Source organism: Ostrea edulis, chromosome 3 (genome assembly GCF_947568905.1).
Source record: "Ostrea edulis chromosome 3, xbOstEdul1.1, whole genome shotgun sequence".
In the NCBI taxonomy this organism is placed as follows: domain Eukaryota; kingdom Metazoa; phylum Mollusca; class Bivalvia; order Ostreida; family Ostreidae; genus Ostrea; species Ostrea edulis.
In genome coordinates this window covers 74128129-74145292 of record NC_079166.1, presented here as the reverse complement: position 1 = coordinate 74145292, position 17164 = coordinate 74128129, and the positions used below count along the sequence as shown (strand labels likewise).

Here is a 17164-nt window from a genome sequence, read left to right as displayed (position 1 = left end):
TTGAATTAATCTGAAGATCCTTGATTGCCAATATGAGTACTGATTTAATTTCCCAAGTCAAAACTGTATCCATTATGCATTAGATGTTCTTTTTACCTATCAATAAAAATACATAAGGATTATCCTTGATACCGGATATTTCATCTGCATTGTAATTGGATATCTTATTGGATATATATGCCAACAGCAAACTAACAACACAAATTTATGGCAAACGAGATGATTTCTGTTTCGTCAACTTCCCATATTTATTTAGCAGTATTCCATTATCACCTGGATTATGTGCTAATATTTTTCAACTGGTTTGATACGCGAGAGATGGTCTGAGTATGGTCATTTTTTTTTAAATCGAGCCCATTACAGAACTACAGAAGTTGTTACGGTAAAATCCCGGGACTACTTGAACTTTAATGTCACATTTTCACTTGTTCGTTAAATATCGCGAAATATGCCTGCCTTCGATCTTTACGTAGTCCGCTTTACCTAACATGTATCTTAGACGGTTATATTTCCTAATATTTAAGTAAAAGTCTATACTCATTACATGGTAAACAACGATCAGTGTTAATACCAAGTGCTACTGTGATAAGTAACTAGCTTTTGTGAAATGTGACAGTGAATGTATAAAGATGTTGTGCTGGTGAGATTTTCGACGACATGGAATTCTAAGAGATATAGACTCAAACAGCAATAAGTTATAGTTTTCATATGAATTCATGTCCTATCTATTAATAATACTCAGTTGAATTTATATGGTGATTCGGTAGATCGTTGTAAACTTGAATTCAAAGACACCAGTCTTCCAGTACCTGCTTCATGTGTTAATAGCAAATTAACAATTCAATTTTATGACCAAAAAAAAAAAAAAAAAAAAAAAAGGGATGACTCCCCCATCATCGACCTGTTTATATTCTTTATGCTTCTCAACTAATTCAATAATGAGAGCATGTTGTGCGTATTATCAATTTTAAATGGAAGCAGGTCGTATTGCTGCTACAGAGTTTCAACAGTCTCGTTTAAACTCAGTAGACAGACAGTGTTATGATTGTTTCAATATGATTTGATTTTATGTATTGAAGGTACAATAGTAACAATTTTAAATAATATTTGATACTGTTCAACATGTAGAAGCGAAATGGAATGTTCAAACATAGTTTACTTGCTGATTGACTTCCTTCAAAATAGTACATATGCAGTATTTTCAGGGAGTTATATGAGTTACGAAAGGAGAACTTTAGCAAAACATATCCCTCCCGTTTTTGCAACTGATAATCATTAAAATATCGGTTGACAGGGGATACTTACTCCTCCTAAGCACCTGATCCCACCTCTGATGCGTCCATGAGTCCGTGTTTGCCCAACTATCTATGTTGTATTGCTTATAGGAGTTATGAGATTGATCACTATTCGGTATCTTCACCTTTCATGTAATATATACAACCGCATGTGGCTTTGTCTTCTCTGCCTTTCCCATGTGTTTATATTTCATGAAATATCTTTAGCTGGGCATTTAACCAATTTTCTATATTTGATTGATTGATTGTTTTAGGTATCAATGAAATACTCATCGTGACGTCACATAGTCTTACAATGTGGAAGGAACTGCGAAAGAAGCACGCTATTACAAGGTTGTCGGTCCATATTCTTCATATAGAAACAACGGATATATCAGATGCTAAAACATAATACTAATAGGTCTTCGTTCGGTTAAAGTTTCAATTGGGAAAAGAGCCTGGAAATTTTTGCAAAAATACACTACAAGTATTGAATGCAGTTCTCATCTTTTACTGATACTTCCATTAGATAAAATAAAAATAGATTCAGGATTTTATGTTAAATCTTATATTTTCAGTGATTTGTTTCCTTAAAATAAACACATGGAAATAAACACATTAATCTATGGAAGTTTCCTGTATGGTGTTAAATTATCACGTTTTTAATATTCCTTATGTTATTTATTTTTAGGGATGAGTGGTATTAAAATTAATGATAGTTTGGTTCACCGTAGTTATCCTGACAATTATGGTGTTTTTAAATTCAAAACATTAATGTTTCTCAATCCACATTTATGTATTCCATGTAGTGTATATCCTTTAGGAAGTTATGAGATTGATCACTGCTCGTTACCTTCATCTATTCATTGTAAATCAGACACGCACCGTGCTGAGTGTTTATTGGACGTGCAACCTTTCTTAGATTTTGTCGTTTTTCCTCGAAGATGAAATAAAAAAAAAAAACGTATGCGTACGCAAGTAATTCTAAACTTATGCTCTAACTCAGGACCGACTCTTAATCTGACATTTTCAGATGCCACCCCCCCGACACACACACACACACACACACACACACACACACACACATACATATATATATATATATATATATATGCTCAAAACGCAGATGACATCATATACAATTTCTATCACTCATTTCACTTACAACTTCCGCAATTGTTATACATTTGCCGAATGTTTCCAATGGTGTCGAGTAACATGAACATTTTTCAAAATGATTGGAATTTTTTTTCTAAGCACACTAATCTTCACCAAATGGTTTTTTGTTGCATCTGGTAGAATTAACTGTAGCTGGTAAGTATCTTTTTGTACATTCCAATGTATATTCTAATATTTCATACAATCACTAGCCTTTGAATTATTCAATATAATGAGTATATTCCGGTTGTGATGTCGACTTTAATAATACAGTTTTCACTTCCATGATGATTTCGACTTTTGGATTGATCTAAGCACCATTCATCTTATCAATAGTACTAAGCAGAGGACAATACAATGGGGTTCTTGAAACATAAGAGGAGGGGCTAGGTATATAAGAATACATCAAACTGTTTATTTTTCTTAACATGCACATTAACCTCGCTTGTAATATTTACACTGTACACACTCGGTGACTGTGGTAAAGTTTTGAACCAAATATCAGAGCAATAAAGTCTGTGCGAATTGGAAAAATTACATTACCCCCCATTTAAGCTCTTAAAATATTTATTACTACAACTCATACTTGAAATAACCAAAACAGTCTGGTGAAATTTCCTCATTTAAAAAAGTATAGAATAAAAGTCTTACAGATATATGAAATGTCTTACATATTATTTAATGTTGATTTTGTTTAACTTTGATATGGAGGGCTGATGATGGCTGCTGTTCTCGTGAGGTTTGGGATCCTAGAGTCAACCAGTGTGTACGTGAGTAAGATAATACAACTGTATACTATGTAAATTCACAAGTCGGTGATTCTTGTTGCCTTTTTATGTTGTTAGATTTGAATTGCTGATGTGCATCCAATTCGTATGATTGTTTGAAGAGACACTACTGCTCATTTTTCATATTTCAATGAAGTGTTTTTAAAACACGTATTGATAAAATGATAAAAATCATATCGATACTGACAATTTTGAACAATTTGGATGCATCAATTTGCTCTCAACTGCGCTATGATGATCATCCGGAATTCAAAGGTGTATTCATGCTGACTCGGACTTGTGAATGCTTATTTCCATAACAAGTAGACATTAACGGCCAACTGACAACTCAACCGTATGACAAACGGGATGATTTCAGCTTCTCCACCGTCAACTTCCGATATTTATGTAGCAATATTCCATTATCACCTGCATGGAAGGTGAAGATAACGAACAGTGATCAATCTCATAACTCCTATAAGTAATACAAAATAGATAGTTGGGCAAACACAGACCCCTGGACACACCAGAGGTGGGATCAGGTGCCTAGGAGGAGTAAGCATCCCCTGTTGACCGGTCACACCCGTCGTGAGCCCTATATCCTGATTAGGTAAACGGAGTTATCCGCAGTCAAAATCAGTGTACCAAGAACGGCTAAACAATCGGTATGAAACACGTCAGACAGCGTTTGACCCAATGCGAGGTTGTATTGCCGAACTAGATCGTTATAACGAGAATAGAATTTGCGAAATGCTGACTTCAATCGAGGCTGTTGAAACCCTGTACCACCAACTTGTTTGTCAGTAGCTTGCCTCGATTTGTTGTTTATATTTTCCAGCTGATTCGATAAGCAAGAGCTTGTTCTGTGTATTGTCAGTTTATTAATTGAGGCAAGCTACTGATAAACAAGTATATGGTACAGGGGTTTCAACAGTCTCGATTGAAGTCCACATTTCACAAATTCTATGGTATTTATAACGATCTAGTTTGTCAATGCAACCTATCATTGGGTCAAATGCTGTCTGACGTGTTTCATATTAATTGTTAGACTGTTCTTGGCACACTGATTTTGACTGCGGATAACTCCGTTTACCTGATCAGGATATAGGGCTCAGGGCATGTGTGACTGGTCGACAGGGAATGCTTACTCCTCCTAGGCAACTGATCCCACCTCTGGTGTGTCCAGGGGTTCGTGTCTGCCCAACTATCTATTTTGTATTGCTTATAGGAGTTATGAGATCGATCACTGTTCGTTATCTTCACCTTTCATGCTTTTAAATGACAGCAAAGATGCTGTGTAGAAAATTATTTAAATATCCCTTAGGGGTATACACTCGTCTTAGAAGTATGAAATCAATTGCTGCTTCATATAATTAAGTAATTATAAATCATTATTTGAACAGAAACCATCCCATGTTCCTATTGACCTATGTTTTTACCGCTAAAACGTGTCATCTTTAGATAAAAATATCACTTAGTTTTAAAATAGTGTATTCGCGGCTAGACCCAAAGGCAGATTTAGAGGATACCAGGACCCCTCCATTTTTTCGCCACGTATTGTGAGTAAATCTCCAGACTTTCACACACACACACACACACACACACACACACACACACACACACACACACACACACACACTTTAGAAATCCTAGATCCGCCACTGAGTGCTGCATGCGTTTCTCCTACATCTTTGTTTTCCAACGGTCATACTGATTCCAAAGAAAATTTCAGAAGAATATGTCAAAAGTCTGGATCTATCCACTCCACTTTCTCTCACTGAACGACATGCTACATTTTTACCGTTAATTCGCATGCGTCTGCTGACTGAAGGGAGAGAATTTATATTTCTGTATAGACCATAAAAAACTATTAATTTTTACGCTAACATGAGAATTTCTAACTTTAGGTAAGTGAGATTTTCTCAAAGTTGATACATTAAGCTATGCAACAAAATTCAGAAAGCGCTGGAAAAATTGTCATTTCAAGATTTTTTTTTTTTTTGTGTTGTTGCCTAAAATGAGCCATAGTGCCTCTTTAACCTTTTATTTTATGAATCAAAATTTGACATACCCTGACAGAAGATGAGTAAGTAGTGAATTTCAGTCACCCCCTGTCGTGTATTTGTAGCTTGCAACGTAGGATATACCGGAAAAGACTGTAAACAGCAGTGCAGATACCCCTATTACGGGATGCATTGTTTGAACACGTGTCTGTGCAATGAGATGGATTGTGATTTCCAAATCGGATGTTTACATTTACAAGGTGCATAATCATTCATGTTTCGCATTTTATAGTTTGCGCTGTAACATGTAGCTTAACTTCATATTAATCAATTAAGAGAAATAGAGAGAGAGAGAGAGAGAGAGAGAGAGAGAGAGAGAGAGAGAGAGAGAGAGAGAGAGAGATTAATTTCAAATTGAAGCAATTGTACTTTTCATATCCAAATAATTTACAAACGCTGATTAGAAATAAGCATAAGCTATTAAACAGTACATGACTATGATATTTACTTAATACCGAAGACAGAGAAACGGCATTTCGTTTTTATAGCATAGCTTTTTTTTTTTACACTTGTAATGTACCTAGAAAATTATCATTTAAAAAATTTAAAGCTACAATGTACAACACAAATATTTTTTCTTTTGAAATTGATCAGTACCTTTATAGGCTCATCAACAACTCCAAACCAGGTTACGGATCGGACGGATGATAAGAGTATGCATACCATTACATCTGGTGCTGAGAAACATAACAAAGAATTAACTTCGCCAAACGATGTCAATGAAAACCACTTACTTCACCTCGTGTTAGGATTTGGCACCGTTTTATTGACTTGCACTCTAGCTTATATCATCCTGTGGATATACGCAAAAATAAAGAACATTCACAGCGAAGACCACGAGAGACGATCTTTATACGCAGAGCCTGACGATATTGTGACACTTCACATATAAGCACTCTATTTGAAATATATCTGCACACCTTGTATGCATTTGCTGTAATGGACAGCACTGGATTTGCGTCATTCCCGATATTTTTGTTCTTTTTTTTTCATTTTATAAAAAAGTGAAGTTAACAAGGAGTGATTAGTCTTAGATATTCTATAACAAATACAACATTGAAAGTAGGGCCAACACGGTCCACTGGAAACACGAAAGGTAAGATCGGGTGCCGAAAGTAGTAAATATTCCCCACCAATGAGATCCGATTCTTGATCAGGTCAATGGGGTAATCAGTATATTAAAAGAACTGCATAACGATCGGTATGAAACAATTCAGAGAATATTCAACCTACTGTCACAATAATTACGTGTATCACTTTCACGTGATCTGTGAAATGCTGACTATAGATGGAATCGAAGCGTCATTTCATTTGTCAGTAGCTTGAATCTGTTTAAATTTTGGTCATATGCAGAACATGCTATCGCGTATTGAATTAATTGATATATATATCGAAGGGCTTTATGGAAAATTTGATCATGTACCAACCCGTATTTATATCCCGATAAGTATTTTAAAATGATACCTTATTACTTATATTTACATTTTTGGTCGGTAACATTGCTGAATTCTGTTAACAACACGTTTCCATACATTTCAAATTGTTGACGTCCACAACGAAGCGTCATAGATGTTCAAAATGACGACAACACAAAACAAAGTTCCATAAAATGAAGAACTGTTTTAATAATTAAGACGCTAGAAAGCAAGTATATCAACTTATACATATACATTAACTCGAGATTATATAATGGAAAACTCTTCCATATGTCTAATTTTAGGGGATGGGGTAATTATGATTTAAACGGGGGTGCACAATGTTACACTTACAGTTGTGATGCGCTTTCACTTTTGAAAAGTGAAGACGTTGAAGAACGACTTTGAAAGATATTCTGTGGATATTACGGAGTTAACAGAATAACATGAAGAACAGGGCAGCAGTCGTCAGGTGTAGGCAAATCATTTATAGACAGGACAGAGGACGCAGCTCAGATGAATCTCCGGAAAGAACTGAACATCGCAGAGAATGTGGAACTGCACGGAGGTAAGATACGGTTTGGATATGTAATTGTTGACAAACATGAGCTCACTGGACGCTTCTTTTGACTCGATAAATTTCTGTGATAGGTTTTTAATGACGCCTCGCTTGGAAACCGACATCAATCACCCATGGCTGCTGTGACACGGAAGCAGTGTGGTGTGTAGGTCTTAATGCACTTTGACGACTTATCGGTCATACATCCTGTGAATGACATTTTTGCTAAAGCCTAATGTCATCATCTAGCAGTAGGTACAATTCCGCATCACCGATGACCAGGGTGAAGTTGTAGCAGACGAAATTTTAGACATACAATAGTAAAATATTGTTTACAGAAATGCTTTGATCAATTATGGATGAAAGTCCACAGTTTGGAATACAAATGAAACCGTAAATACATTTTGTGATGTTGATTTCATCTATTGATAGATTTCTGTAGTAAGTGAGAGCGATTGCTAGATGTGTATTTTCTTAGTAAAAGTAGTACCTGTTACCTACATTTAACAAATGTTCATACGCTGTTGACCCCGTAGTGGATTTATGCAGGGATAAATACGTATTGCTCGTAGAAGTGTTATGTAGGAGAAAACAGTTGCATATATATATATATATATATATATATATATATATATATATATATATCCGGTTTGCCATAAAATAGACTTGATAGTGTATTGCTTAGGTCTAGTTTATGTGATATATCGAAATATTAACAGTTGCACACGATTCTGTGGCGCCTTTTATTTCGATTTTATTTGGATACATGAGATACACATATGAATAAATGGGATTGTGAAGTATTGGAATATTTTGCCAATTGAGTCGGGATATTGAGAGCGTTTGATATGGAAAGATGATGTTGAAGAATTTCGTCTTTGAAAGGCAACTTTGAGAATAAGTTAGATTACCAAAATGTGAAATTAAAGCTTCTAAATCACGGTTTTAATAATAATTCTTAAAGCCGAAAACAATGTTGTTACAAGCTGTGTCAGCTGGAACCCGTTTATATTCCTCAAACAACCTATCTAATTCTTTCAATCCTGGCTGTCAAAGAAATATCTGGAACGCATTCCTATATTAATGTGATGTGTATAATCTAATATATGATTTTGTCTCTCACTATTATTCATTCTGATAAATCGACACTCTTTTTCTTCTCCATATTTAGTTCATCGTCTGAAAAAAAAAATACTCGGAAGATGAAGCTTGCCAGTTGAAAGATAGGTGTATCTGGATATTTTGGGCATGTATTCGTTGACATGTGTTATACAACACAATGTTTTTTCATTGTTTTATTTCATCATTTTTTGGAACTAGAGATACATAACGTTTTTTTTTTGTACGATCTGTTTTTGTTTTTTTTTAATATTTTGCAATGAAGATACCGATACAATACGTCTCTATCTATTTGTTTTCGAAATTGACTTATATCACAAACCACTATGGGCATCAAGACAGTGGTTTTTAAACAAACTTGTCATATTCATAATGTGTTACTACATTGGAAATGTCCGAAATGTGCTCTTGTATTTTTTTTATTGAGTAGTACATTTATTAATGTACTGTTTTATGTTATTATATTGCTTTATACATTATGTGTATATCAAAATGGAAATGGGGTATAGTTAGTGTAGATTTCTATGATCACTTTTAGAGTTTTGGTGGGTTTTTTTCATATGTAACACAGTCCGACAAAGTAAACAATAATGCTCATCAAAAACATTTTAGTGCATAGAAACAAATTTTGTATGTCATGATTTTCCTACTAAAATGCTAGTACTACCGGTAAATAAAATTTATCTAATTGCACTGATAAATAATTATTAATGGTTGTTAAGTAACAACGTTTTTATTACAATTTTGGCCAAAATTCGCGTTTTGTCTCTATGAAAGGTGAATATAACGAACAGTGATGAATCGCATAACTCCTATAAGCAATACAAAGTAGATAGTTGGGCAAATACTGACCTCTGGATACACCCGCCGTGAGCCTTATTTCTCGATCAGGTAAACGGAGAAAGCTTCTCAACGACTTGCGAACAAGATGCGAGTTTGTTCCCATATATCCCCGTCAGTTTTAGGAACTAAGGCTATTAGTAAGACATGGAGACTAGCACAGGGTATAGTTTTGAAAGGTCCCGACAGAAACTGGAGTAAAAAGCTCTTTACTTTGGTTGTTTGGGGGTTGAGGCACTAACATTGAAGTGTAAAATAGTTAGATTTTAGCATACCTGACCCCAATTAATCCAAAATAAAACCTTGAAGTAATGAGGCAATACACTAGTGTGAACTGATATGTGATCTTGTGAGTAAATATAGTTAATGCTTAGAATACTGAACTTATGAATGTTTAGCTCGGCATCGGTTACATGAGTTATTATCTCGCCATAAGCTTGACTAAAAAGACCTTGCAGGGAATTGGTGTACACCTCAAACGGCTATTTTCAGCTGGACTGTGGCGGAATTGGCATTGGTGGCCTCTGGGGTTGGGGGGTTGGGGGGGGGGGGCTTAGTAATGATGAATCCAAACAGGTCCCTTTTCCGTGGAATGAGAACACAATGTCATTATTACATTTATATGTCTTGCTTGCGCCGAAGTGTCGTCCTTGGTTTTGCTCATCTCCAATTCTTGTCGGTCTCATTGTCTTGGCAGAATAGTGTAGGATTGAAAAGTTTCTTTTAAACACATCGGAACGAGTTTTTAGTGAATACATTTATTTATTTTTTAATGCGAAAATGATAATTGTCAAATTCAGATCGATTTCATGAACATTTTACCTCCAAACGATTAATTGATTGATTGAATATTGTTTAAGGTCCTGCTCTAGAGTTTTTAACTTGTATGGAGACATCACCATTTGCAGTAAAGGGCCCAAAAATTTAGGTCTTTGCCCAGCGCTTAGGGTCATTAAGCAGGGAAGGATCATTATCGTGCCACACTTGTTCGGACACGGGATCTTGCTTTTTATGATCTCATCCGAAGTACAGCCCCATTTAGTCGCCTTTAACAGTAAACAAGGTGCACTGAGCATCTCTTCTGACCTGGATCGCTTAGGCCTTTATTCTAGTTTTTTTTTTAAATCATTTGTGTTTCAAAACTCAAAGTAACTGTGTGATATTCTAGTAGGACACTGACTGAAATATGCAAGATCCAAGAAAATCTACACGTCAGCATGATCTCCGGTAACGTTCTTATAGATGAAGTTATTGATAGAAAAAAGAAATACATACTACGATTGGTATAGTCTATTATAGTATTATTGAAATTGCGTGTTGATTAAATATTATAATCTCATTAAATGTAATATGTTACAGCAATCCAATAGGTACATCACATTCTTTCAATGGTTCGTTGATGTGTGGATAAATAACATTTGATATAATGAACAATAAAGACATTTTATGAATGAAAAACATTTATTCTATATTGTAGATATTTTTCAATATGACAAATGTGATGAAGTCATCTTATCCACCATCACCTATCCTAAATTTATGTAGCAATATTCCAATTATGACATGTATATTGCATGCATGTCCCTCAACTGTTTCGATGTGGAAGAGCATGTTCTGCGTACAATCAGTTGTTTTCAAATTGAGACAGGCTACTGACAAAAATGTTGATGGTACAGGGGTTTCAATAGTCTCGTTTAAAGTCATCATTTTGCAAAATCTGTGGTCGTTATGAAGACCTAATTTACAAATACAACCTGTAATGGGTCAAATGCTGTCTGACGGGTTTCATACCACTGGTTGGGACGTTTTTACTATTCCGTTCACCTGATATAGATATAGGGATCGCATTGGGTGTGTCCTGTTAACAGGGTATGCTTACTTTTCTTGAATACCTGACCCCACCTCTTAACACATGTATATCCAGGGATCCATGTTTGCTTAAGAGATCAATCACTGTTATTGTCACCTTTTCATAAGCAATTTATTACCAATTACAGCTGCCTGCTATATCAATTATGAAAATTTGATTGTCTCCATTTATCTGATCAGTGATATTGTGTCATCTGTGTTAAGGATAGATCAGACCATAATAATAACAATATTGATTGCAAAATGATGACATTGAACAAGGTTGTTGAAAAACCTTTGACATCAGCTTATGTAGTAGAGAACTGGAAAAGATTCACAGAATGACCACGTATAGAACATGGTGTACCATGTATCAAATCAACTGAGATACATCATCAATTGATAATAGAATATCGCTATACACATATGAAATGTTGACAATGTGAAAGCTGAAGTCATTCCTTTTGCCACAAGGTAGAACTTATAATTTGTCATTAACGTATATATTCAATAAAATATTCACAAACGAAAGGGATATGGACGACTTGGTGTTGTTTTTCATGTTCACTGCGGTATATCGATTAGATATATGAATGGAAACTAGCATTAATGATAAATAATACGTCGTCGATGTAATGGAGATGGAGGTCACAAAAAGATATATTTTCTTCCTATGTAGAACCCTTTGAATACATTTTGCTGAATAGAAATATAAAACAGGTCAACGATTGATCTGTATTTGCACCTTTTACTGTTTCGTTGTCTGCTACTAACGAGCATATCCATATTTGTCATCTGATATGCATGAGATCGTTTCTTTTAACCATTGTTTTCTTGTTTTGTAAAGATCTTCTCCTATACATTTCATTCTCCATAGAACAAATGCAAATATCCCAGGAGGATAAGTATGGCAATTGGTGTACTGATTAACCTGTAATATCATATTTAAATCCGCAATTATATCATATGTTTGAGTAAATATACATGCATCAATATGAGGTTGCCATGGTTAGCAATATAAATTAATTGAAAAAAAGTATACGTATTTTGAATGATATAATTACATGCATTTGAAATAGTTCCGATAAAAATGATTTGCTTTCATATATTAATATATTTTAAGTATGTAATCAACATAATAACTGATAAAGAACTTAATATCCAAACACATGGGAACACTCAGCTGCAATATTTAAGCCCTATCCATTTTTTTTATTCTGACGTTTTCGGGATAGGGCTACAATTCCACAGGATCTCCGTAATGGTGCAAAATCGTTTTATGAATAACCGATGATAAACTCCGTGCATTAGTCCTAAATGTTCAACCTCTGTGCTTGGGTATGAAAGGTGAAGATAATGAACAGGTATCAATATCTATGGACGATTTGGGATTTTTAAGATTTGGGAGCTTTGGTATGTCTAATAAAAGTGTTGCTCATAGTTATTTCGGATTTCAAACATTTCGGTTGAGCATCACTGAAGAGACATAATTTGTCAAAATGCGCATTGGTGCATCAGAATTGGTACCGTATACGTTTTACATCTGAGTAACCACTGGACTAAGATCAGAAAATACAGCCGAATTCCTTGCAAGATCATAGAAAACCAGAACACATCTGAAACTTCGCAAATACAATCCATAGGATGCCGTTTCATTAGATTCAAATCATACAGTTTGAAACTTAGCAGGAATAACCTTGGATATCTTGAATAAAAAGCAAATTGTCCTTTGAAGAGGTCATTATTGTAAGGGAGAGTCGGGAGCATTTGAAGACGTTGTTAAAACTAGCATCCAGAGTATGATAGACGATAAAATAGTTTCCAGGGCAACTAGCATACAGTGTTCGTAACATCTCACATGAAGCGAGTTACTTATTGGTAATTCATTCTCACCTAAATAAATGAATAATAAACATATTTTCATTGAGAAAACACCGAATTTGAAATAAGAAAACAGCACATAAAATGCACAACAGAATATAAATGATACTTCTTTGTGACCTACCTACCTACCTTTCCTCTTCGAGCCATGTTCGGCTCATAAGGCTTGACAGCATCTTCCGCCATCCCACTGTCATTAGCTACTGTGACTGCTTCGCTCCATGTTTGCCATCCTAGTTGTTCGCGTTCTGCCTCTGCACTTCTTCGCCATGTTGTTTTGGGGCGACCTCTCTTTCTCTTACCCTCTGGGGCCCATGACAGGGCTTCTCTGTTGTTGTCATGTGGTTTCCTCAGAGTATGTCCTATCCATCTCCATCTTCGACATTTAACAATTTCATCTACTGGGCATGTCCTTGTCCTACAGTATAGTTCATCGTTACTGACTTTCATGGGTCAGAAGATGCGGAGTACCCTTCGTAGACATTTTCTCTGAAAAGTTTCCAATCTGGCGACATCATTGTCATTCAGTTTCCATATTTCTGCTCCATAGAGTAGCACAGACATCACATTACTGTTAAATACTCTGATCTTTGTTGCTCTGATGTATTTGGTGGACTTCCAAAGAGGATTAAACATTACCAATGCATTCCTGGCTAAACTCAGTCTGTGCTTGATGTCTTCTGTTGTCCCTCCTGTCTTGTTGACAATAGCACCAAGGTATGTGAAAGTGTCCACATCCTCAACGTTTCTTCCCTTGATTGTGATAAGATTGGTTTCCTTGTTGTTAATTCTTTTTTGTGACACTAATAATCATTTATGTTGATCGTGAGAACAAACTTACCATACAGTTGCACGTTCTCCTATGATTTCTTAGGTCATATGATGGCTTACAGCGAAAGCTGTTAGAAGAGTTGTAAATGTATGGACATAGGGTACAAGATGCTTTTGTTTTGTGATGTTCCTGAACAATCCCTCCTCCCACATTGAATTCGGTACAGTACTGGCCTGTAATGGAAAATATTGATGGAATTGTTCGGTGTATCCCTACGTTAACACAGAATTTAAAAATAGTTAGCCATCCATGTCTCTTGACTTAAACCAAAATACCGTGCAGTTTTAAAGCAGTTATTCTAGTCATACCTTTTTAGCACTTACTTTAGATCAGTAAATACACATCTAACCTACAATTTTCGTTGTTGGTGCGCATATTTCCATGCTATTGTTACCCCATCCATTCAATAGACAATGGTAAACATAATCGAAAGAGTCTACTCAACTGTTCGTCGTAAGTTCACAACCAACTTCTTTAGCTAGCAGATCTCTAGATTCTATACTACAGTCCCTGAATCGTTCTACTTTACCATTTTTCCGTTCGCTCACCGTTTGCTCTCCGTGCGTTCACCGTTTGTTCAGCTTGCGTTCACCGTGCGCTCTCCGTTTACAGTTTTGCGTTCAGCGTGCGCTCACCATTCGTTCATCGTTCAGTCTTTTCATTGTCATTCGGAACACCAAAGTGAAAGGACCAATCTTGATAGCAAGGCGAAAATGAAAATTGAACATGTGCGTAAGAGTGGAAGAAGACTTTCTTACTATATGAGAAATTTAATTTCGAAGTACAAAATGTCAGGATTATCCACTGTGAATGCCGAAAGGTTCATTTGAGCTTTTATTAAAAAAAACAACAACTTCTAAATGAGAGACGAATATACATGTAAGAGCTTGTCGTTATGAAGTTAACCCAAGTACAAAAAATAAGGCAGTTTCAGGTAATGAAAACCTCTTCCCCTGTGTACAAGATTTAGCATTTACAAGTTCGGACAGAATCACAAAATATTATAATTAATTTGCATTGCTTGACAAGAGTTTTAAACAAGTCACACCCACCCCCACTTTGAAAAATAAAAACAAACGATGCTACATAATGTACATTGTACCGTATGTACGTGTCAGAATGTCAAACTGATGTAGCTATTTTTACGCCTATATTTATGAAAGACATTGTCAATAAACTGATATTTAGTACTCTTGCCAAATTGAAAGTTTTGTAACATTTGTCCTTAATGCAAAGATGTAATTGTTTATCTTGTACGTTTCTGCATTAGCCTTTAAACATTCTACGGGTAGCTCAGTACAATAAACAGTTTTATCCACAAATATATACAAATATTGCACGATCTGACTGCAATTCAAGGTGAAGATAACGAACAGTGATCAATCTCATAACTCCTACAAGCAATAAAAAATAGATAGTTTGGCAAACGCGGACCCCTGGACACACCAGAGGCGGGATCAGGTGTCTAGGAGGAGTAAGCATCCCCTGTTGACCGGTCACACCCGCCGTGAGCCCCATATCCTGATCAGGTAAACGGAGTTATCCGCAGTCAAAATCAGTGTGCCAAGAACGGCTTAACAATCGGTATGGAACACGTCAGACAGCATTTGGCCCAATGATAGGTTGTATTGACGAACTAGATCGTTATAACGACCATAGAATTTGTGAAATGCTGACTTCAATCGAGACTGTTGAAATCCCTGTACCATCAACTTGTCAGTAGCTTACCTCGATTTAAAAACTGACTATACCCAGAACAAGCTCTTGCATATTGATGGTCACAGAAATAATAAAATTAGTAAGTTTTGTACTTACATGTGCATGAATTCTAGGATTATTTCCTCGGGTCGATGTAGTTGCGACAAGTCTCAAAAGATGCCACTCAGTCTGTTTTAGAAGGTAAATAATTTGGATTTAAATGACAAAGGAATTTTCAAACTCTGAATCTTTAAACTTTTGATAATATTTAGGAGAAGAACTAGTTAACAGTTGCATGTATACACAAATCTATTTATTTTCATAGGTGCAAAGATTGGGCTGAAGGAATCTGTTGATTTACAGGACATCAACATTGATCCCACTAAAGTGTCTCTTCATTGCAGTCCATCAATATTTTTTGATCTTGAAACAACTGGACTAGGTTTGTGTAAAATCTTTCAAATTTATTGTCAAGTATAAGATTTAAATTTATAGACATTTTAAAGAGTTTTAAGAAATTTACCATTTTCTCATATCAGCCAGAACATCAGAGACTATCCAGATAGCTTGTGTTTGTGAAGAAGATACCTTTAATGTGTACATGAAACCAACTTGCAGCATCAGTATTCCAGCATCAGATCTGACAGGTCAGTTTTGAACATAAAATGTTAGTTTTGAACATAAAATGTTAGTTTTGAAAATAAAATGAACTAGTCATGTTAATTCACTGGTCTATTTCTTTCTTCTACAGAGCATTTGGTATATGCATAAAAATAAAGGTATTCTGATTTTTTTATCATCAGGACTTACATATGTTGGAGGTGTCCTCAAACATAAAGACCAAAGTGTAGAATCAACAACAACAGCTGACGGACTTCACAATTTTATTAAGTTATTGTCACACTTTTCAAATGCAATTCTGATAGGACACAGCATTCAAAATTTTGACATTCCAGTTCTATTGCACCAGTTAAATAGACAAAGCCTTTTAAAGGACTTTGAGGAAGCAGTTCAAGGTTGTATTGACACACTGAAGCTTGCGAGGAAGGTCATCCCAAAAAACTGATGTTGGAAACTATAAGCAAGATAATCTTGTTCAGAAACTTTTAGGAGAGACCTATGATGCCCATAATGCCATTGGGGATGTACTATCACTCCAAAGTTTCTTTTACCTTGAAGTTAAAATCACAATGTAAGAATGAGGACATATTTGACTTGTCTTATTACACATGTAAGGAATCTTTGGACCCCCTTGTTACAGATAAAGTTATTTATACTATAACACAAAAGAAACTTCTGGGACTTTCTTTATCGTTGCCTAAACTGAAGGTTATTCACTTACGAGATCTCAACAATGGTATTCATAACGTGTTTAGTGAGAACTTGCAAGATTCTAAGAAACCAAGAGTGTCAAAGTCAAAATCTGTCATTGGAAAAGTTGTACAGTATTTGTCAAATCTATAAGACTGTTATTTTTTTTAATTTTGTGTTTACAAAATTTAGATATTGTGTTTTTATGTATATGCATACTGTATATATGTATCAATTTCTCAAAGGCTGTTCAAGTGATGTGAAAATGAGCCATATACATGTAGTACACATACATTGTTTCTGTTGAATGAAGCAAAGTTCATTCAAAGTATTATCAAAATTAGATTTCATTTGAGATGTTTATTTTTAATTAAATAAAAAGATGTTATCTTTGGTTAC

At 35.3% G+C, this 17164-nt stretch overlaps 1 protein-coding gene and 1 pseudogene across 7 annotated transcripts in view; both read left to right on the top strand.

Moving 5' to 3' along the window:
* Window positions 1-6275, top strand: part of LOC130052827 (protein draper-like) — a 30783-nt gene extending 24508 nt beyond the window's left edge. For 5 of the 7 annotated variants that reach the window (XM_056158905.1, XM_056158910.1, XM_056158909.1 and 2 more), the window contains exons 2-5: window positions 1550-1628; window positions 3144-3202; window positions 5328-5462; window positions 5868-6275. In XM_056158905.1, the coding sequence (XP_056014880.1) occupies window positions 1550-1628; window positions 3144-3202; window positions 5328-5462; window positions 5868-6154 (560 nt within the window). In that variant the 3' untranslated portion in view covers window positions 6155-6275. Of the gene's footprint in view, window positions 1-1549; window positions 3203-5327; window positions 5463-5867 lie in introns of those variants that run through there. The other 2 variants (XM_056158907.1, XR_008801240.1) reach the window with 2 other exon arrangements.
* Window positions 6276-14469: 8194 nt separating this feature from the next.
* LOC130053644 (uncharacterized) lies at window positions 14470-16918 on the top strand (annotated as a pseudogene).
* The last annotated feature ends 246 nt before the right edge of the window (window positions 16919-17164 follow it).